At 38.9% G+C, this 22,573-nt stretch overlaps 2 protein-coding genes across 2 annotated transcripts in view; one reads left to right on the top strand and one right to left on the bottom strand.

The window, feature by feature from the left end:
- LOC144038436 (double C2-like domain-containing protein alpha) overlaps window positions 1-9,477 on the top strand; it is a 33,228-nt gene extending 23,751 nt beyond the window's left edge. The window contains exons 9-11 of the mRNA XM_077550954.1: window positions 5,513-5,594; window positions 5,777-5,873; window positions 6,728-9,477. Of these exons, the coding sequence (XP_077407080.1) occupies window positions 5,513-5,594; window positions 5,777-5,873; window positions 6,728-6,864 (316 nt within the window). The 3' untranslated portion in view covers window positions 6,865-9,477. The remainder of the gene's footprint in view (window positions 1-5,512; window positions 5,595-5,776; window positions 5,874-6,727) is intronic.
- A 4,316-nt stretch (window positions 9,478-13,793) lies between these two features.
- On the bottom strand, window positions 13,794-21,414 carry prrt2 (proline-rich transmembrane protein 2). Its single transcript, XM_077550985.1, has 5 exons — window positions 21,205-21,414; window positions 20,344-20,641; window positions 19,879-20,168; window positions 18,820-18,949; window positions 13,794-16,803 (listed from the first exon to the last, which is right to left on the bottom strand). Exons 2-5 carry the CDS (start codon window positions 20,585-20,587, stop codon window positions 16,787-16,789), a joined length of 681 nt encoding a protein of 226 aa, XP_077407111.1. The 5' UTR covers window positions 20,588-20,641; window positions 21,205-21,414; the 3' UTR covers window positions 13,794-16,786.
- Between the last annotated feature and the right edge of the window lie 1,159 nt (window positions 21,415-22,573).

Genomic DNA, 22,573 nt, shown 5'->3' with positions numbered 1-22,573 from the left:
ACAATTACAAATTTATTTCCTACAACTACAAATTATTTTTTACACAACTACAAGTTACTTTTGCTACAACAAATTTATTTTCTACAACTACAAGTTACTTTTGCCACAACTACGAGTTTCTTTTGCTGCAACTACAAGTTACTTTTGCTGCAACTACAAGTTACTTTTGCTACAACAAATTTATTTTCTACAACTACAAGTTACTTTTGCTACAACTACAAGTTACTTTTGCTACAACAAATTTATTTTCTACAACTACAAGTTACTTTTGCCACAACTACGAGTTTCTTTTGCTGCAACTACAAGTTACTTTTGCTGCAACTACAAGTTACTTTTGCTACAACAAATTTATTTTCTACAACTACAAGTTACTTTTGCTACAACTACAAGTTACTTTTGCTACAACAAATTTATTTTCTACAACTACAAGTTACTTTTGCTACAACAAATTTATTTTCTACAACTACAAGTTACTTTTGCTAAAGCAAATTTATTTTCTACAACTACAAGTTACTTTTGCTACAACAAATTTATTTTCTACAACTACAAGTTACTTTTGCCACAACTACGAGTTTCTTTTGCCGCAACTACAAGTTACTTTTGCTACGACAAATTTATTTTCTACAACTACAAGTTACTTTTGCTACAACTACAAGTTACTTTTGCTAAAACAAATTTATTTTCTACAACTACAAGTTACTTTTGCTACAACTACAAGTTCCTTTTCTACAACAAATTTATTTTCTACAACAAATTTATTTTCTACAACTACAAGTTACTTTTGCTACAACTACAAGTTACTTTTGCTACAACAAATTTATTTTCTACAACTACAAGTTACTTTTGCCAGAACTACGAGTTTCTTTTGCTGCAACTACAAGTTACTTTTGCTGCAACAAATTTATTTTCTACAAATACAAGTTACTTTTGCTACAACTACAAGTTACTTTTGCTACAACAAATTTATTTTCTACAACTAGAAGTTACTTTTGCTACAACAAATTTATTTTCTACAACTACAAGTTACTTTTGCTACAACTACAAGTTCCTTTTCTACAACAAATTTATTTTCTACAACTACAAGTTACTTTTGCTGCAACTACAAGTTACTTTTGCTACAACAAATTTATTTTCTACAACTACAAGTTACTTTTGCTACAACAAATTTATTTTCTACAACTACAAGTTACTTTTGCTACAACTACAAGTTCCTTTTCTACAACAAATTTATTTTCTACAACTACAAGTTACTTTTGCTGCAACTACAAGTAACTTTTGCTGAAACTTCAAATGTATTTTGTACAAGTTACTTTTGCTGCAACTACAAGTTACTATTGCTGGAACTACAAATTACTTTTGCTGCAACTACAAGTTACTTTTGCTGCAACTACAAATGTATTTTGTACAAGTTACTTTTGCTACAATTACAAATGTATTTCCTACAACTACAAATTATTTTTTTTACACCACTACAAGTTATATTTGCTGCAGTTGACAAGGTGCCAAATGGACCTCCATGTGTGTGCCGCCTAATAAAACCTCAGAGTGTCATTATTCTGTCACATATGGACGACTTGGTGATTGTATTGAGAACTCCAAAGGCACTTAATAGTGCTATCGACCCTTTTACAGTGTGACAACACCTCTATTAGTTTCCGTCACTGCATTTGGAGTCCAACAATGAATCCTGTGGGGGTCATTAAGTCAACGAAAGCACAGAAACAATCTCATACTGTACCCCCGACCCCCCCATGAGTCACCTGTAGCCGTCACTCGTAAACGACTGCCCCATCCATCAAGATAACGGCGACGGATGTCGGCTGGTTTGCCACAAGTGGGAACCGCCGCCAGCCCGTTCATTCGTCAAGTTAACGAGGGCGGCGTTGCGCGTGGAATGCCAGTCTTCAAGAAGGGAGTGACGGACTCCCCGTTTGGGGTCACGCCACGGAGCGGACGTGGGAGTCTGGCAGGGTTGTTAGTGTCACAAAAGTTTGATTACTCATCGGCGGAGGAAAGCGATACTGCGCATGTCAGCGAGGTCAGCGAGGCTTTTCCGCTTGACTGATGCGCGCTGACAGCGAGGAGACAAATGAGCGCGGAAATGTTCTTAATGCCACACTTTTTTTTTTTTTTTTTCCTCCGGGGACTTCCAGCTTGTTCCTGGAACGAGCGGATGGCCAAACAACCCGCAGCCATGCCCGCACTTGAGCTCACAAATAGACACGCGCGTGACGGACACGCCGCACAAATTGAGGATGGGAGTCACAACTGTCGCGGATTTGGCTCCATCCCATGTTTGTTGTGACAAGGATTGTGCTGCAAAGCTCCTCAGAGTTCACCAAGCAGCCCAAACATAAATAAACCAAGATTGGATGGATGAATCCATATTAGAGACCAAATTGGATTTGGTAAAAACAAAAACTACGACTATGTTAAACTAAACGAATTAATCAATAGTGACATTAGCATATTTTTCTTTAAAAACACTGACATTGCCATACAGCAAGCATGTCTGAACGAGGGATGGGAGAGTACCGATACCAGGTGTTGGTATCGAGGCGATAACAGCCTTATTTTACGTATTGTGTACCCGTCAAGGCTGCCAATACTAGTCACCGATACCTGGAGAAAAACAAAGACTGACATTCAGTCCTCCTCGCCAGTAGTTGGCGCTATACCGCGGCAGTTTGACATATTGTTGAATCATTGTCACTTTTTTTTTTTAAGGAAATCAAACATCCCTATTCTGAACCGTTTTAAACAAAAGTAAATAATTTGGTTAAAACAATAAAATATTGGAAGGATGGCATTAAACTAAAAAATAAATAAATAATGATTTTTTTTTTTAATGTTTTGGGGGGAGAATCTATTTAAAACTCATTCGTTTAAAATAAATTGTAATAATTTAGATTCATACATGGAATTTTCCAGACAATTTTAAATTATGAATAAGTTATTACAATTGTTATGAAGAAAAACCATATTGGACTATTTTTTAAAACTATTTAAATAAATGAATACATTAATAATGGAGTTTATGGGTGGAAGAATAGACAATTTTAAACAAAACCAAAAATATACTAATAAAATATTTTAAAAAATATTTAAAACTATAAATAAATAGTTGAGATTGTTTTGTAAAAAAAATGCTAAACCATTGCTAAATTCTGAAAAAAAAAAAAAATAATTTTTATAAGCCAGAAAATAAATGAATAAAATCTGTTTTGATCACAAAACAAAATGAATCTAATAAATACAATGATTAAAAAAAATGGTGTACTGCACCTACAACACAGTAACAATTTTAATTCTTTACTTCTAAAACTAAACAAATCCCATCTCGTTAATCAATTGTTAATTTCGCAATTGAGGACATTCCTAAAAATTGCCCGTCCTTCCGTGCCACACAAAACGCATACAAAACGCATACACGTGTTGCCTCCTTCAGCCAAGTGAGCCCCCGCATCCCACTCATACGCGGCGATGCGCCCGCCCGCCCGCCCGCCGCCTTGTTGAGCTTGACGTGTGCGCTCGCATCTCTGGCCTTTGGCGTCAGAATTCTTCTCGAAAGACGCTTTGTTGTGTCTGCGAGCGTGTGGGAACATACGCTCGCAGACACGTCCAGCAGTGGGTGGGAAGCTGAATAAGAGATTTAGCTGCGCTCATTGCAAATATATGTACGGGGGGGGGGTGTGTGTGTGTGTGGGGGGGGGTATTTATACCTAGTTATATCTAGTTATCACACCATGTATGATATCAAATATTTTTGTCATTAAAATTACATAATCATACCTAAGCATCATGCAAATACTAGACACAACAAACAACCTTCAAATTTAGCAACCACAGATTTTTTTTTTTTTTTTGTCGTCGCTAATGTGATAGAAGTCGCGTCCCGAGTCGGTTAACCGATGATGTCGTTGATGTTTTATTTCAGCCCAGTATGACGTTTGTGATCGCCGGTCCCGTTGTGCCGCTCATGCGAATATCTTAAGACGAGTGACGATTGGGATGGCACAAGCTAGCGAGGCTAGCTACTGAGGCTAGCTAGCAAGAGCTAGCGATGCTAGCTGCTATCCTTATTTTCATTTACACGTTGTTGCCGCCAGTCAGGAAGATCCGTCAGAAAAACACAAAACACTACAGACACTTATGTTCATGCTTTATGGTTATGTACTCCGGTTATGTATTTCTGGACTAAAGTCTTAGAAAAACTTTCCGCTATTTTGGACTGTAGGATACCTTTATCTCCAAACTTGTGTTTGCTAGGTGACCTAACAACAACTGACTTACCACATAAACAATTTCAATCTACACTTGTAGCCCTTACTATCGCAAAAAAAACAATTCTTGTTAACTGGAAAAATAAACAAACTCTGAATATCGACCAATGGTCTAACCTCCTCATAAATCACATTTTAATGGAAAAAATATCTGCCTCAAATAAAAACCAAATATCAAAATTTATAGAAACATGGTCTACGTATATAGAATTTTTTAACCTAATTCCGGTTACTTAATTCTGTCTGTTAGCGAGAGCCACTACATCGTGATAACTTACATTGATGTTTCTGCATCTGGCAATTTATTATTATATTATATTATTAGTATGGGATTTTTTTTTTAATGGGCTTTAGGTGAACTGATGAATACACACACGCTCACACGCACGCACGCACACACACACACACACACATACTCACCCACATACAAAAAAAAGGGTATATATATATATATATATATATATATATATATATATATGTGTGTATATGTGTATATATATATGTATATGTATTTAAAAAAAAAAATTATTAAATTTTTTTTAATTGATTTGTTGGATTTTTAAAAAAAAATAAAAATAAAAAATAAAAAAAAGGAGAGCAATGATGATGTCAAATCGAATGAACAATACTGAGCTCTCCTGAAGAAAAAAAAAAAAAAGGAAGATCCGTCAGAACATTGTTGGCGGCCTGACGGTAACTTTGAAACACTGACGGAATTCAAGGGGCATTTTGGGGACGAGAAGAATCGATATTTTTGGTCTTAAGTAGTCCTAACTGTTTCGAAAATGAATAACATTGTGTGCTATTCCCCATCTTAAAATAGCGATGTTGAAACGCGATTAAAATAACGATGACGGAATGACGGGCCGGAGATGCGCAGACGTATGAAGACTGTGTCAAATCGCTGGACGGACATTTCTCGAATCAGAAGATGCGATATCAAAAACCCTTGATTAGCAATTAAGTGAGCAATTTTCACCCCTTACTAGCAGTATCAGAAATGGGATAACGCCGCTCAGTTTGTGAGGTTTTAACTTAATATCTATTAGCATTGCAGCTGGTAGTTTGCACTGGTCTCGAACCCGCAAGAATCAGTCCTGCCTGAGAAAATCCAGGGCTAACGCGCTCGGCTTTCCATATGAAATCAGCTTAGAAAAATCATTGCTATTCCTCGCAGCAGTCGGCCGAGTCGCAGTAGACGGTGACGCTGTGGCACTCTTTTGTCTCAGGTACCTCAAGCCAGATGTTCAGAAGAAGTCCAAGCACAAAACCGCAGTCATAAAGAAGACTCTCAACCCGGAGTTTAATGAGGTACGCCGTCAGTGTTCATACGCACGAATGCAACGAGGAGGCTCAATTAGGCCCTCAGACACACTCGGCTGCGTCCGGAGCCAATTACTGTTTGCATACGATCATCATGCCGCCGCTTTACGGACGCGGCGGCCAGGCTGTCGGAAAAATAACGGCTCCGCCTTTTGCCCCCTTTTTGTCAGGAGTTCTTCTACGAAATCTCCTTCTCAGAGCTCGCCGCCAAGACGTTGGAGGTCACCGTGTGGGACTACGACCTTGGAAAGTCCAATGACTTCATCGGTGAGTCGGAACGCTGCGTTCTCCTCGGACGCCGCCACTAAGCGAACCCTTACTTGTCATTTGACAAAAAGGAAGGGCAATTGAGAAAACAGGGAAATGACTTGACTGATAATTTTTAGCCTTCTTGTGAAGTGTTCCTCAAGGACAACCCCAAAAAAAAAAAACACACACATTTCAAACACAGCTGTGAGAAATTTGGGGGGGGATGAGTGAGGAGAGGCGGCAATAAAACAGGCCAAAATCCAGATATCAAGGCAGTAAGGCAGTTTGCATACTAATGTAGTGAGAGTGTAAAACGAAGTCTCAGGCCGTTTCTACACAACGAGGCGCTCAAATATCCATGTGTAGCGTAGATTAGAGAACTAGAGCCCGAATAGAGAGTACAACATAACAGTGATTCTTAAATCGTGACATTTCCTGACACTTATCAAATTCTGTACGTGCTTTGTGGGTACTCGGTACATCTCAGTACTGTTCTGAAAAAAATCGGAATCGAAATTTTGGGACCTGACCCACCAAATGAGAATCACTGCTCTTGAATCTACTGACTACTTTTTTTTTTTTTTTTTTAGATCTCAGTCACCCAAAACTAGCATGTAGCGAGTGTAGGCCTCGGGATAGAAGATAGATTAATGCTGGTTTTACAACTAACGACTAAAAAAAAAAAGTCATAAGCAAGTATGACTATGACTAAAAACGTGTCCTCAAACATGAGCAGGTGCCAGGTGATAGTTTCCCAAATCTTCTGATATAGCCTAGCTTAAATCCGAGAAGCTAACAAAACCTTACGAAATGTAAAGCGATTGATTGAGTGCTTGTTTGCTTACCTATTCTTGTGTCTTTGTGGCGGTCAGGGGGCGTCTCCTTAGGGTGCCACTCGCAGGGGGACACCCTGCAACACTGGATAGACTGTCTGAAGAACAAAGGCAAGAAGGTGGAACGCTGGCACACGCTGACCAACGAGCTGCCCGGCTCCACCGCGCAGGAATGAAGCGCGACCCCCCCCCCCCCCCCCCCCTCAGGACCGTGCGGGCGACGACGACGCATGGCGGGCGCGGCGGGAAAGAAAAGGACGGCGGGAGGCTTTTCTGCATGACTTTCTGCAATGACTTCATCATTCATGAAACCTGAAAGGCATCAAAGTGGGAGAAAAGCAGGTTGAGCCGCAGCTCACGACAGGCCTGATCATCACAGCCGGCGTAAAAAAGGGACGCTCGTTACTTTTTGCGGTCCTGAAAGCAAAGGACGAAGTGGAAAGTTTTTTTCTTAGGTGGTGAGCTAGCGCAGTCGTTCCCAACCTTTATTGACACAAGACACATACAGTATATCACTCACAAAAAGACAGAGATTGGGTGAAACTGGCAGGATTAACCGAAAAGGCTCTTTAGACTTCACAGGTGAACTTGATGAAAAGAGTTACAACCTGCCCAAGAGACAAAAACAGAAGGAGAAAAGACGCTTGCGGCATTTGCGATTCGTTTAGCATTTAACCAGCGACTTCCGAATCAACTCGAATGGGTTACCAATTGTATATTTTCCTAAAATCACATCATAGTACATAGTAAAATATTTTCTTTTTTTCATTTAAAATAACTTACTTTACCTCAACGATCCTTCGCCGTACACTGGACAACGGGTGTTCCTTTTGGAACAATTTCAAATCCAATCCGCTTGTGTCGTACCAGCTGCTAGCTATAGCACCAAGCTAACCGGGGGTGTTTTCATATTTCGTCTTGATTGCTAGGGCGGCGTAAGAAAGAGTAAACAAAAGGTGCTGATACGCCGCCTAGCTGGCTTTCTTGACTGACTGCTTAACAGTTTAATTTAATGCTCATTTGAAAGCAAGTGGGAGCCGTGAAGCTAACAAGAGAGAGGATGTGGGGAGAGGGGAAGGGAGAAACGGCACTAAGCTAGCACCAGTTAGCTTTGTTGTTTTGTCATGGTTTTGGGCCAACAGTAATCATTGTATTCTAATTCAAGAGTTTGTTACTAGCTAGCTGCTTGGGTTGATTCATTCTGTGACGCTACGATAAATTACACAATCAATTTACTCATAAAATACACAAATAAGAAAGGTAACAGTTAGCTACACGGGCTAATTGTACCTTCTGCCATTTGTTGAAACAGTATTACATTGTACTTCCTGACACTATACACCTCTGGCATAGATAGATGAACTCATTCAGTGAAATTGAATCATTTTCCCGCAGCACACCTGATTATCTCTAAAGTCACAAAGGTTGGGAATCACTGCGCTAAACAGCTCTTTTTGCTTTGACATGAAACCATCCAGGAAACAAGAAGATTTAGCGAGATGGAGGATTTGTGTATCCTATTAAGTTGGACCAGTTATGTTGATCAAATAAACACGCATGCACATCTCGCTCGCGCCGCTACAACGCTTCCGAGGTTCTTCAAATAGACATTTTGCATTTATTGGATTTTGGATCTACGGGCTTGTCACAGCACGCGCCGCTGACGGCCTAATAAGATGGAAACGGAGAATCGGTTCTTCCACGTTAACGACTTCTTGTCAATTGTTTGCATGTTCGGTGTTGCTGGCGTCAACTCAGAGACGAGGAAAAAAAAAAAAAAAGTGCCGCGGAATGAAATGTTCATCGTTGCTGCCAGTTGCACTCTTTTTAAATCGCAAGATTATGTTGTTGCGGTTTGTTTTTTCTAATGTGCTTCAAGTTGTAAAATGTGTCAACGCAAATATCCCAAAGTTACAAACATTGAGCAAGGTACACTCATACCATTTTTTTTTTTTAAACCAACATAACACACGTAACCTGATGTTTGTTGTAGTACCAAGACTGACCTGTGAGAGGCAGCATGGTGCCAGAGGGCATCCAGATTTCCACAAAATACAAACAAAGAAGAAAGTAGTGTTGTTGTTGTAGTAGTAGTAGTAGTTTGAACATTTATTTTATATTCTAGAATAGTAGTACATAGTCATTTTACGAGTATATTAAAATTCGGTGCAATTGTTGGTATGCGTGTACCCCGCTTGGCGCACTTCCTTATTTGCACCACAGGAGGCGCTGCACATATTTTCAGGAGGATATTTAAATGATCACAGAACAGTCAACCCCTTCCATATTTGTAGATGGCCAAAGCTATGTCTAACAACAACAAAAATAGTGCTTTGGTGCCACCTCGGTGCCAAGAATTTTGAAGTGAGCCGAGGAGCTTCATTTACTCTGGCCATAACCTTGTCTAATGCAAAAATACTGCCATCTTGTGGCATCTATAGGTAAAGGCAAGCCTATTTCTTGTGGAGGTTCTCAATTATTCACATTTATTATTATACGGAACATTCTCCAAAGCAGCCGTAATTATTTGTGGACGGCGTCGAAGGGAAGCTGCACCATTTATGTGTGAGGCATGCTATAAAAAAAATTGATGTAAAAATATATATATGTGTGTATATATTGTTGGAGTGGGAGTGGGAGGCCAATTTTTTGGTTGTTTGTCTTCTGGAAGTGAGCATGGTTTATTTTGTATTCCATAAACTGTTCTTATCGATTTGCTTTGTGCAAGCCTCTTATTTCTTTCCAATAAATCCAACACTGCCCCTTAGAGGCCGACGTATAAAACTGCACATTCCCTCAGCTTCGAAAGCTGATCTTGTCTGTCTTGTTGTGGGGGTTTGACCTCGACGGCGTGCGTGAGTAATGTTGTGTCAACACGGATACGCAAGCCGACGCGGATACAGACGAGATGAGATGGAAGGGAAGCACAAAGAAGACGCAGCAGCAACACAAGAAGAAGAAGATCCAAGCTGACATGTTGCATCAAACGCATGGACTCAAGGCCACACGCCTCACATAGAGATTATTTTCGGGGCGTGCGGGATCAGATCTGTTAAATAATTTTTAAAACAAGGATAATTTTTTAATCCCTTTAATCCCAACAAAATTAAACATAACTACCAATAATAAATAAAATGATTATCAATCATTAGAAATCTGCCTGTTTTTTTGAGAAAGCAAGTTGCAATTTTATGAGAACAAATTCAGATTATTATTATTTAGAAAACAAAGAATAAAGAGAATAAAGACGTATTTTGGCAAGACTTTTTTTTTTTTTTTTTTTTTACAAAGACACATTGTCAGGGAAAAAAGTCTTATGAGAATAAAAATATAACTTTTCATAAATAAATGCCTTACTTGCTATAAAGAGATAACATGATTATTTGGCACTTAACAAAATAGAGAATAATACTGAATCAAAAAATAGTTGTGGCGACCCCTAAAGGGAAAAGCCGAGACAACAGATAACAAAAACAGGACAACAGGATTATTTGGCATTTAATAAAATAGAAAAAGATACCAAATGAAAAAAATATTTTTATGAATTTTTATTTCCAGACTGATACCAGTACAAGTATTCACTCGAGTACTCACCAATATCAAATCAAGTACTGATACTAGTATAAAATTTCATTAAACACAACAACAGATAATTGTGAAAAAAGACCTTTCTGTCTTTCTGACGCACATTAAGATTCACCAATGTGCCAAATGGCTGCAGTATCGACTTACTCGATGACAGATTTTAATTTTTTTTGCTTAAAGTATCGGTGCCGCACTGTTCTGGTATCAGCATCCTTGAATTTATATTTAATTATTTTTCATTTTATATTATATATATCATACACATCTTTAAATTGTTTGAATAATTATACATTAATTCTCACAAACTGCAGAAAATCCAAAATAAAACTTTCACTTTCAGGTCAGCCTGATGATGTGTTTAAAACGGGCAGACATATTAAAAATAGCCCCTTTTTGACTATTCTGTTTACAACGTATCATTGTGGCCTGCTGAGCCCCTGCAAAAGGTGCAACATAACATTTATGGATGTCACAAAAATGCTGTGGGGGAGAAAAAAGAGACACATTGATGGCAGTAAAGCTGACAACATCGCAAACTCTAGTAAGAGGAAAAAAAACACCGCGAGGCCGTTTGTAGGGCATTTCGACACTTTGGGCTTCGAGGCAGCTTTCGAAAACACATTTTTGCTTGTTTACAACCAACATTTGTCAACTTTGAGATATATTAAATAGGTAAATCCAAGTATTAAATGTCAAATCATTCGAGGATAATTTACCCCCGTTGGCTTTTCCCAGTTCCAACCTGAAAGCGTTTGAGGCAAAAGTAAACAACCAAAATGGCGGATACGGATAGTGATAAATGTTTTTTGTTTAAAACTTACGTTCATGCAAATTTGCTTCATTTATTGCATTTATCTTATCCATTTTCTTAACCGCTTAGTCCTCACAAGGGTGGCGGGTGTATTTATCTTATTTCATAAGAATTCTATACAGTTAAGTAGTTCAGTGTACAATTTCCTGCAGGGAGATGCTGTCACGTGCGTTGTGTTAAGTGAAGTTTTGCTGAATATTTAAGAATGAATAATGGCTATCTAGTTTTATACTCGAGTAAATTGTGTTTTACCAATCACGGTATGTTCAATTCAAACCTGAATTGGACAGTGACGTCACATTGAAGTCGGTTCGGTCAAGTCGGGGTCCTTTTTCCCCCCCCCGAAGTGGAATTTCCGAGTTCAAAGGGGCGTTCCCGTATACACTTCCTGGTTTTAAGTCAGAAACTTCCCACTTTCCTTGAATGCAACATAAATATTTACAACGGCTTCCCAAACCAGTAAGAAGTTGTGTTTGGCTCATGTTCAATTCAAACCTGCAGCCTTCAGAGGACGCCACATTCACAATGAATGAGTCCATCGAGAGCTGGCGGGCTCGTTTGGCATCCATTAAGCTACAATTATGCGCATATTATAAACATATTCAATTAGAAGGCCATTTCTTGTGCCGACTGAAGGAAAACACCCCGCTCATCTCTTCCCACGTGACATGTAATCGCTTCAAATGTGCAAACGGCAACGTCATTATATGCTCACTAGGCACAAACTAAGTTTCGCCTTTACACGATTAGCGCTCAATTTTGAGGAGGATTGATTTTGATAGAAAAAGTCTACACGACGTTTAAAACTCAGCTGACTATTTTCACGTTGTGCTGGAGTACCAAATTATATGTTCATAAGCGCGTTTGTAGTATAAATTTGCCACCACTGCTAATTTGTTAGCAGAGGCAGACTAGCTCTTAGCATCAAGCGTAGAATAAATATTAGTGTCCAAATATATTGGTATTTGTGAATTTGTAAGTACCGAAAAGGAACATATGTCTCCAAAATAAATTATTCAATGGGCAGATTCATCCCATTTATAATGCATGGCATCCTTGGAGGAGAGAAAAATGTAAATAACGCCGCAAAAGAGGATGAAGGCCGACAAAATGCGTTTATGTCACGACAGGGCCATGTTTCAGGATTTAATCCTGCACTCACACACGGGAAATAAAATTTAATAAACGTGGAGGAAGGAGTGCAGTGGTTTAGACTGTAATGTCCAAAATGTGCATTATTTATCATCGCGTTGTCATTTGTCGTTATTGAGCACGCAGAGCGACAGGATGCTGTCGGCACACCGCAGAGTGGTTGCCGATATGAGCCAGATGGATTTAATCCCACTGACCCACTTAGTGCTTATGTGGACAAATGTGAGCGGCTGCAAGTACAGTAGCTGCTGTCAAATTAGCTGACTCACAGGCCTGCACAGTATCGGTGCCTGTCAACGTGGAAACACACCCCAGGGGATTTGTATTTATTTATTTTAGTTTTTTTGGCTGGCTCTAAATTTTTTGCACAAATGTATCGTTCCTAAACATACACTATAGGCTACTTACATATACTGTGTATGTATGCTAAGTATGCACTGTATACATATTTCTATATCTATAAAATGTTGTCACATTAAAGTAGATTCAATCGGTTTTATTTTTGAATTGTTGCGTCATTTTAGTTTCATAAATTCTATATGAAGAAAATAGGATGCAATGGTGGAACAAACGTTTTTTATAAATTATGTATTATGAGCATTTGTTGGCCTATATGTTGTTGTTTTAACATGAACATTTTAGTCTTTTGTTTTTCCTTTTCGTTTACCTTGACCTCAGAAGCTGGTAAACGAAACCTTTTGTCTTAAAAAAAAAAAAGAAAAACAAAAAGACTATATAGAATCTTTTTTTTTTTAACCAGTAATATATTTTATTTGTTTTTAAAATTTTGAACCACATCACATTTTCAATCTGGGTCATTTAGAAGGTTTATAATTATTGCAACTTTCATGCTAATGTTCATTAGCCTCTATATCCATTTGCTTAGTGTTAGCATTAAGCTAGCAGACTTTCATTAGATAAATGATTTGTTTTACTTGAACATTTTTGGTCTTTAAATATTCAATTCAACTTTGCTTTACGTGTCACTTTAGCTGTAAACTTCAACGGGGCGTGACAAATATCTCAACGCAACAACAAAACAACAGCGCGCTACCCTTTTTTTTGGAAGAGTAAAAGCGCTGATGAATTATTTAGAGTGGAAGTCAACCTTAAACATTTCTTGACAATAATTTGTTAAATGTGACCTCACTTGTCTAAACATGACATTCTGATTAATATTACATTTCTGGAATATGAGTTATAAAGCAAAATCCATCTGTTTTTAATTATCGTAGGGGGGGCGGCCATTTTGCCACTTGCTGTTGCTCAGGCAACAACCAATCACAGCTCACCTGTTTTCTGAAGCCGAGCTGTGATTGGTTGTTACGTGAGCAAGTGGCAAAATGGCCGCCTGGATTTTGCTGCTTAACCAGAATACAACAAAGTGTTTTACTATGTTTTTTATGGAATTTAATAATGTTTATGTGGAAAGGTTTAAAATTCGATATGAAAACGTCTCTCTATATCGCTGATTTTCACAAATGGCGGCAAAGTTTAGAAAGTAGCCTGAGTGTTTCATTCCAAAAAAAGTTTTGTGGAAAAACAAGCAGCAGCCACCCGCATGCATTGTGTCTTTATTATAAATATACTGCATAAGTATCATATTCCAAAGTGCCGACTCGTGGTTGATACAAGAATGAAAAATCCCACGGCATGCCAGTCACCACTAAGATCATCAGAACGCCACATCAGTCGCCGGCTGCTAATCAGATCAACTACATTGAGGATTATATGAGCAGAATACATCTTGAAAACTCGTCAAATAGACATCAAAAGAGACAATTGTGTACAGTCGGTAAGAAGCCGGTCGGTTTGCATCACAGTGAGAATCGCGGGGGGAAAAAAGGGTACACGGGGAGTAGATTGAGATTTGAGAAATACACAGCAGAGGGAGTGCAGGCCTCACAAATGTTTTGGATGTACAGCTCTGGAAATAAAATGAAAAATGATCACTTGATCTGATTTGGCAAAAATTAGCATTTTTGCTTCAGTCTAGTTCTAGTAGTTCATAGTTCCCAAATACGTACATTGCCATTTAGAGCATTTACTTATAGAAGATTTAAAAAAAAAAAGAAGTTTTATTAAATGTTCCCCAAAGCTGCTATTCATATTGTAATCCATTGAGATGCACTTAGAAATGATTTCAATTGTAAATGCATCTCGGCCTAAAAAGCTACGCTAGCTACGTTTACTACTCGGACTGCAATCGCCTTTGTGTACTCAAAATATGGCCGACAACTTACGCGCACGCGCACACGAGAGAGATCTGTTACAAATATTATCAAAAGGTAACCTGTGACCCGACAATTTGAACGTTTAAAGCGCACTCACTGGCCACTTTATTAGGTACACCTGCGTCATCTCAAGACATCCAATACAAAAAAAAAAAAATTTTGTTGATTAGCCTCGTTGTTCTCACTTGTAAGGAAATTCAGTGAACTAGTAGAACTACGACTACAATGACTGTCTGACTTGTAATAATTCTTTCTATAAACGCCATTACAGTATTTGTGACATCCAATTTAAGATCCTTTGTTCTCGTTAGCAGGACAACGTTAGCATTCTAGTAGGGCAACTACCATGTTAGCCATTTCACTCAATTTGGCTAACTTATCAATATCAATATCGAAGATACGAAATAAATGCTTGCTCAAAAAACTATTTGGGTCAAAAAAGGATCAATTCACAACTTGGGTCTATTTAACCCAACTTTCTGGAGAAAAAAAAAAGAGGGGAAAAAAGGGTTGTTTTGCATAGAATAACTTAAACAAATAATATCAAAACAACCCAGAAAGTTAGGTTAGTACAACCCAATTGGGTAATTTCTGAGAGTACTTGAATAGATTTTCCCAATAGTGGGTCACCCCCCCCCCTTTTTTTTTTACCCAAATGTGTCTGTTTTTTTTAACCAGCGGTAGCCCAATTTGGGTCAAAAATAGACTGCTCTACTATTTGGGTCAATTTGAGTTTTGCATATCATAACAATGTTTTTGTACAATACAACCCAGAGAGTTAGGTTAGTATAACCCAAGTAGTGGATCAGTCCAATATTGGGTTATTTCTGACCCAACTGTTTTGAGAGTATTTCAGTAGATTTCCCAATAGTGGGTGAGTCCCCTTTTTTTTTTTTTTACCAGCTGTTAAAAAAAGATTTAATAGCCCAATTGGGCTAGAATAGAATACCATTTTTTTTGTACAAAACAACCCAGAAAGTTACATTAGTAGAACCCGAGTAGTGGATCTGTCAATTTTATTTTATTTTTTTACCCAAATTGGGTTATTTCTGACCCAACTGTTTTGGGGGTACTTGAGTAGATTTTCCCAATAGTGGGTTAGTCCCTTTTTTTTTTTCTTCTTTTAACCCAAATATTTTTTTTAACCAGCTGTTAAAAAAGAATAAATAGCCCGATTTGGGTCAAAAATAGACTGCTCTACTACTTGGGTCAATTTCACCCAAATTTCTGGAAAATAAACAATTAGACACAACAACCCCCCCAAAAATGTACTGTTTTGTACAAAGTGACCCAGAAGGTTGCGTCAAATTGAACCAAGTAGAGGATCGGTCCATTTTATACCCAAATTGTTGTCGTTTTTAAACGCAACTGTAAAAAAACAAAAATAACCCAATTTTGGGTAAAAATGGACCAATCCACTAATTGGGTCAATTTGACCCCAACTTTCTGGATCGCTTTGCTCTAAGCAAAAGGTGATTTTCTACAAAACAAACCCAAAGAATTGAGTCATTCTGTATACATAAAAAAAAATAATAATAATAATTTTTGTTGGGAAGTAAATCGGTCCAATTTTGACCAAAATGTGGTTATTTTTGACCCAAGAGTGTATTCTTCCTTAAGGTCGAATCTTTGCTTGTATTGGCTCTCCTTGGAATGCTGCAGGTGTCCCTAATGTTGTGTCCGGTGGGTGTCCGTTGCTACACTTTCAATGGTGGGACTCACAGTGCTTCATAAAAGGTGGCAGCGCCAAGAAGATTCCGGAATGTTTTGGCCCTGTGACAAGTTTGGCACGTTTGTTCCCTTTGCTTTGTGTAAAAAGGCTTGCGTAAATCCCCTTTGGCGTTTTTCTTCTTCTCGTTCCTCGGTAAGCCTCCGTTCGATCGCGGCGAGGAGGCACAGTCTGAGAAACAAGGTGACGCTTTCTCCTCCGGGAATGAGATTGTGGCAGGCGGGGGGGGCGGGTCGGGCGTCTCCGAGGGGATTTGACATCCTGGGACCGCCGCAGTCAAGATGTCCAATCCGGTGCCACTTCAGGGACCAATCAGTTTGTCTCCGTCCTCCAACACTAACCAGGTGGACGTTCCCAATCCCTCCCTCCCGACCTCCCTTTGTGACTCAGCATGTTTTTTTTTTTTTTTTTTTTTTTTTGCATGTTGTCTTCCAAAAGCAAGAGAGACTTCTGTAAGATCGCAGGGCGAGAAAATAAGTGGCTGTTTGGTTTTAGTCACACATCCAGGTAACAATTAGGTGGTACGAGACAGGCGGTGCAGGTGCGGGCCGGTCGGGATGCGGCTGCCTTATCCCGGGGGGTCAAACTCAGGTTTTCACATTGACTAAAAGAAGGAAAAGGAAGCGGGTTAGTTGGCGAGCTGCTGAGCAACTCGCTGGCCATTAACAGCGGGAAAGTTGACCACACATCATCACAGACGCTGGATTAAGGCTTAGTCGGGTCTAAATTTTGAGAATAGAACTCCCATAACCAATTAATCAGCCGATTAATAATTTAAATAAATATAATGAATACAATTCTTTTTTTTTGTGGTCCCTGATTGCCTAACAACAAAAATGTGAATTACAGGGGAAAGTGCCCCTTTTTTTATTATTATTGTTTGAATGTCATTCTTTTTTATGTATCAAAATGTTATTGAAAAAATGGCAAAAATCAGGAAAAAAAGTATTCTTTTTTTTACCATTTTAAAGCAGATAGTATAATAATGATACAATATATATATATATATATATAGATTTTTTTTTATTTTTTTTTACTTATTAATGACAATGGCATTCAAACACCCCACACCACCCCAAAACATAAAAAAAAACCTATTAAAAAAAAAGGTAATGATTTGGATAAAAAAAATGTTTTTTAAAAATCCCAGTCCAATAAAAAGGAACAAATTCTACGTGTACAAAACAAACTCCGCCAAGGAAGATTATGCAAACTCCACAAAACATAATCCGGATGAACGTGACATTTTCCTTCTTTTATTTCTCAAGAAACGACTGAATGTCACAAATGTCAAAATTCAGGCATATGTGGAAAAGTCGTGACAATTTGATGCACTTTATGCCTTGGCGGAGGTCTTCTGCACTCCTCTAACTTTTCGTCCCAGTGAACTCATCACAGTTGTGTTATGAGAATCCCTTTATTAGCCAGATACAAGAACATACATCAGGTTGTGTGGTACAGGGAGAACAAGAGACTTCACATCGTGTACAAGCAAACACAACATAACACAACATTACACAACACACACACACGCACACACAGCTCTGTGGCATGCAGTCATTTGCAGCAAAAGGTCGGACGTGCAAAAGGATGACAAATATGTCAGATGGAGACGACAAATGGTTTAAACACAGATGAAGGTAAAATCTCACAGAGATGGAATGGTTGTGTATGATAACAAAGCCCCCAAAAAAGTCTGACAAATACTCCATATAAAAATAAAAAAAAAATTAAAAAAAATAATACTAAATCTAATAAAAACTAAACTAAAATTAAGAATTAAAAAAAATTAAGAGCAAAAAAAAAAAACTTTACATAATATATCGACATCCATTTTGCTGTGGCTGGAAAATATCCCTCAGTCATTTGCAAGTTTTTTTTCACTACAGGACAACGAGGCACTCTAAAGCAGCCACGCCAACCCAAATCCCCGCTCCACATGCTGGCTGTCTCACCTGACTTCTTTTTTTTTTTTTTTACACCCTGACCCTCGCTCTTCCACCTTCTCCAGGTGACATGCGCTCACTCGAGGCAGACGACGAGGCACTCAAATTCTCATTCTTTGCACGTTCGAGCAATTTTTCTTCAAACATGCAATTTATGTAGAAATCTCTGAATTCATTTTACAAATTTTCGTGTTATTAGACTAATATTGGATTCACACAGTAATGTTATTCTACATTTTGTGTTTGGTATAATATTGATAGATTCTACTAGGGACTGCAAAAAAAGACATTACAAGGAAAATGGCTTCCAGGTGACTGGGAAAAAAAGTCATAAAAACAGTATTATAATATGGAACTATTAGCATATAGATTAAGAAATGAGGAGAAACTATGTGGAGAGAAAAAATGGATGATATGGAAACAGAGAGAAAAAGATGACATCACAGATACGAATGACCGCGTGGATAATGTGGCAATCAAGCTCTTTTGTTTTGTTTTTTTCTCATTTGTTTTAGAACGCGTTGCATCTTTGAGTGTGTGGGGGGTCAACTTTTAAGTCAATTTTTAAGTTCTCAGGCGAAGAAGAAGAAGAAGAAGAAGTTCATAGGAGCCAAAAAGGTAGAAAAGGGGAAGGAGATGTGAGAAAGCTTAAAGGTCAGATTTGGGACACTCACTGGCCAGGTTGACAATGCAGGCGATGATAATGAGCGTCCCGCCCACTAGCGACACCACGGACAGCATCTTGGCCACGCGGCCCAGACGCACGGCGCCGTCCAGGTTCCCTTGCTCCAGGCTGTTCTTGGACTGGCGGGGAGGAAGAGACGTTCGTTTTTCATAAGTTCCAGTCAAAAGGATTGAACAATAAAAAATTTTAAAAAAGGTAAAAAAAACTACATACATTGATTTTTTTTCCCCCTTGTCTATAAAAATTGAGATTCAAGAAGGCACAACCCTTTTTTTAACACCAAAACATTAAATGCAATAATTATAATTTTATTTTAAAAAAATTAACCCCACAATAAATTATACAAAAAAAAAAAACTAATAAAATATAAATTTTCCATGAAAAATAGGGTAAAAAAAGGGGGGGGGGAATAGTTAAAATTAAAAATAATTGCTAGGAGTATTCGGGGGTCTATTTTAGTAGAGAAAATATGTTTATAATGCCCCCCCTCCCCCACAAAAAAATTAAATAAAATAAATTGTAAATCCCAATGCAAATTCTACAAAAACTCTGATAAACTTCCCAATATATAGATATATATATATTTATTTAACCAAATTTTAAATAAAGAAAATACATAAATAAATAAAAATTTGGGGGTTTGGGGTGACAAAAAAAAAAAACACTGAAAAATATTGAAAATAAAAAAGGGCGTCTGTTGTAGTAATTGAAATTTGTTTCTACCCCCCCCCACCCCCCCAAAAAAAAATTTCGGAACACCGCCTCACCCCACCCCTATCCAATAAATAATAACATTTCTACAAAAATTCAAAATATTAGTATAATATTAATATTTTTTCCTGCCCCCCCCCAAAAAAAAACAATTCTACAAAAACTGATGAACCTTCAATATATGTTTTTCCCACAAAAAAATGGGTGTTTGCTCACCCCCAAAAAAAGAAGAAAAAAAGTGGTTATTCTGTGGTCTGCTGTAGAAGAGGAAACGTAATTCTTAATTCACCCCCCCACCAAAGAATATTTTTGATTGTTTTTTTTAAAGAAATCTCACCATGATGGAGTAGACGAATCCCACGATGTTGATTGGCCACACGGGGCAGAAGCAGGCCAGCACGGAGAGCAGGAGGTAGTCCTTCACCTTGGTGCGGTCCAAGGGGGGGTTGGTGGCGATGCTGGAGTGACGGGACAGCGAGGGCCTGGGGGAGAAGGCGGTGTAGCCGATGGAGCTCGCCCGGCTGCCCTTCCTGGTCTTGGCGTGGTGCGGGTACGAGATGGAGTGTTGGCGTCGGGGAGGCGACGAGACCACCGGGGAGGCGTTGTCGCCGGCGAGGACGCCGTTACCTGAGGCAAAGAAAATAGCGTCAGCTTATGTTACATCCTCTTCCCAAATGCTTTTTCAAAGATCTTAGAGCCACGGGTGATGTCATACGACAAAAGTTGCCGAATGACTGGAGCGCATTTAACTTTGGAGCCAGCCAGCCCACACACCCTTTGCATTCTTGACATCAACACTCACTGCTCTTGAGCTTCTCGTTGATGACGATGACCAGCTCGCCTTTGGACATGCTGCGTGGGGGTCCGGCGCCGGCCGGGCTGCCGTTAATGCTGCACAGGAGCTGCTCGCCCACTCCTGGGGAGGGGCACGGCATGGCCACAGACACTTGGCTCAGCTCGGGCTCCTCCTGGTCCAGCAGAGACGGTCGCTCCTCTCCGGGCCAGGCGGAGGGAGACGACGGCGCCGGCATCATGTTGACGGCCATGAGGATTTGATTTGTTTGTTTTTTTTTTTTTAAACAAAAAACTAAAGAACGTACCTAAAGGGAACAGATGAGGTCTAATGTGAATTGGTGTTCAAACCCTGTTTTTCCATTTTCACCCAACCACCAAAATTTGTTTTTAGCTAAATTTGCGAGAAAAGTTCACTGTACTTCCACAACCCCCCCCTTCAGATACCCACAATTCTTTGCTGAACAGACGAATGCTGCACAAATTAAACATAATGGTATTGCCATGACGACAAATGGGGAGATACAAACAAGCTAATAAGGACACATATATATACACACACACACACAATATAATGCTGTGGTAAAAGCAGCCACGCAGGTGTGCACACAAAATGTGTACACAAACTAACAGCACAAAAAAAAAAAAGAAGAAAAAAAAAAGGACAAAGCAGTGATGGTGGAGGTGGGTGGGACAAAGAACCAATCCTCACTAATTAGCTCGCTGCTTTCAATACACTGCCAAACAGCCACATTGGATTCTTACGTAAAACAATCACAAAATTAATAATTGAAAAAACAAAACAAAAAAAAACAGCATCGTCAAACACAAAACGTGCCCAGTGACGAAGAAAACAACACAAGAAACTGACCTTTTATTTTGTGGTATTCCGACGTTTTGTTGTCAACACAACAGCGGCGACTCGACCGTTAGCATCGCACGTGATTCATCCGAAAAGAAATGAGGAAGAAAAAAAATGGTGATGTTTTCCAGTGTTTGTGTTGGCGAATCCGCGCGGAGGGCAATCCGTGTGTGAGGATGAGGAGGATGGCGAGGAGGATGCTTGTTGGGTTTGGATGGAGCGGGTGGGGGGCGGGGGGGGGGGGGGGGGTTGAGGCTCCAGAATGCAGGGCGGGCCGAAGAGATACATGAGGGACGTGAACAAGTGAAAGCAGACGACGTGCTGATGTTTATGGAGATGATCGATAACATTTATTGTGCTTATCGATCCGAGTCAAACTGGAGGTTGGGATGGAGAGATTTGAATCATTTTAGAGCAGGGATTCCATTGCGGTTTTAGGGCTGCCCGGAAGCCCAGATATCACGGTTATTACATTACATAGAGAGTTATAACGTGCGCACAAAATATTAATTTGCGGCCACGACAGCACGTGCGTACAGCAAAGACTAATTTGTGTTTTTTTATAATCAATGTGGACTTTGGGGTAAAAAAATGGAGCGCACCTTCGCCATGAACTACGTCCTCTACAGTACCGTTTCTTGAGAGGGTGCGCTCGATTTACTCACTCACCTGTCCAAGTAGCATAACTATTATTGTATTTCATGAAATACACAGATAAAAGTACGAGACTAATGTGACTCAAGTAAAAAAAACAAAAAAAAAAACACTTAAGGAATCGAATTATGGTATGATTGCATAGCAGCTTACAAGGAAGATAATAGCAACATTTTGTCATATTTAGCTTCAAACAATGTTTAAAGGGAATTTTCAAAATGAGGTAGCCTAGCTAATATAGCTGAAGGTGCTCTTAAAATGGAAAAAAAATAAATAAATAACCACAAGGAAGGTCGCTGTTGTCACATTTGAAACCGTTGTGTAAGGATGCATCACATTTACTTCATGTCAAGAATACAAAAACAACCGAGGACGTGCTGGGATTTAAATAAAGTAAAACATGCTAGCTCGCCATCTTGCGGCATAAAAGGGTAACTACAACAGCCACTAAACTCATACATAATAGTTTTTGTACTTCATGTAACATTTCCTGAAATTCAAATTTCACAAAAATATTGCTTTTGAAAACCTTTATAAGTACAACATTTAGTATTACGGTATTCTTATTAGTTGACGGTTGTAAATCAAAGCTAATATTAGCGTTTTTTGCTTTAACGTACTAGCAGTATTAGCTGTGATGCTAACTAGTCAAGAAGAAACTTAGCTGCACAGTTAAAACTATGTAAAGATCGTGTTTGTGATCAGGACCAATTTTGAACTTCAT

This window comes from Vanacampus margaritifer, chromosome 18 (genome assembly GCF_051991255.1).
Source record: "Vanacampus margaritifer isolate UIUO_Vmar chromosome 18, RoL_Vmar_1.0, whole genome shotgun sequence".
Taxonomy (NCBI): domain Eukaryota; kingdom Metazoa; phylum Chordata; class Actinopteri; order Syngnathiformes; family Syngnathidae; genus Vanacampus; species Vanacampus margaritifer.
This window is presented reverse-complemented; position numbering and strand designations above follow the sequence as displayed.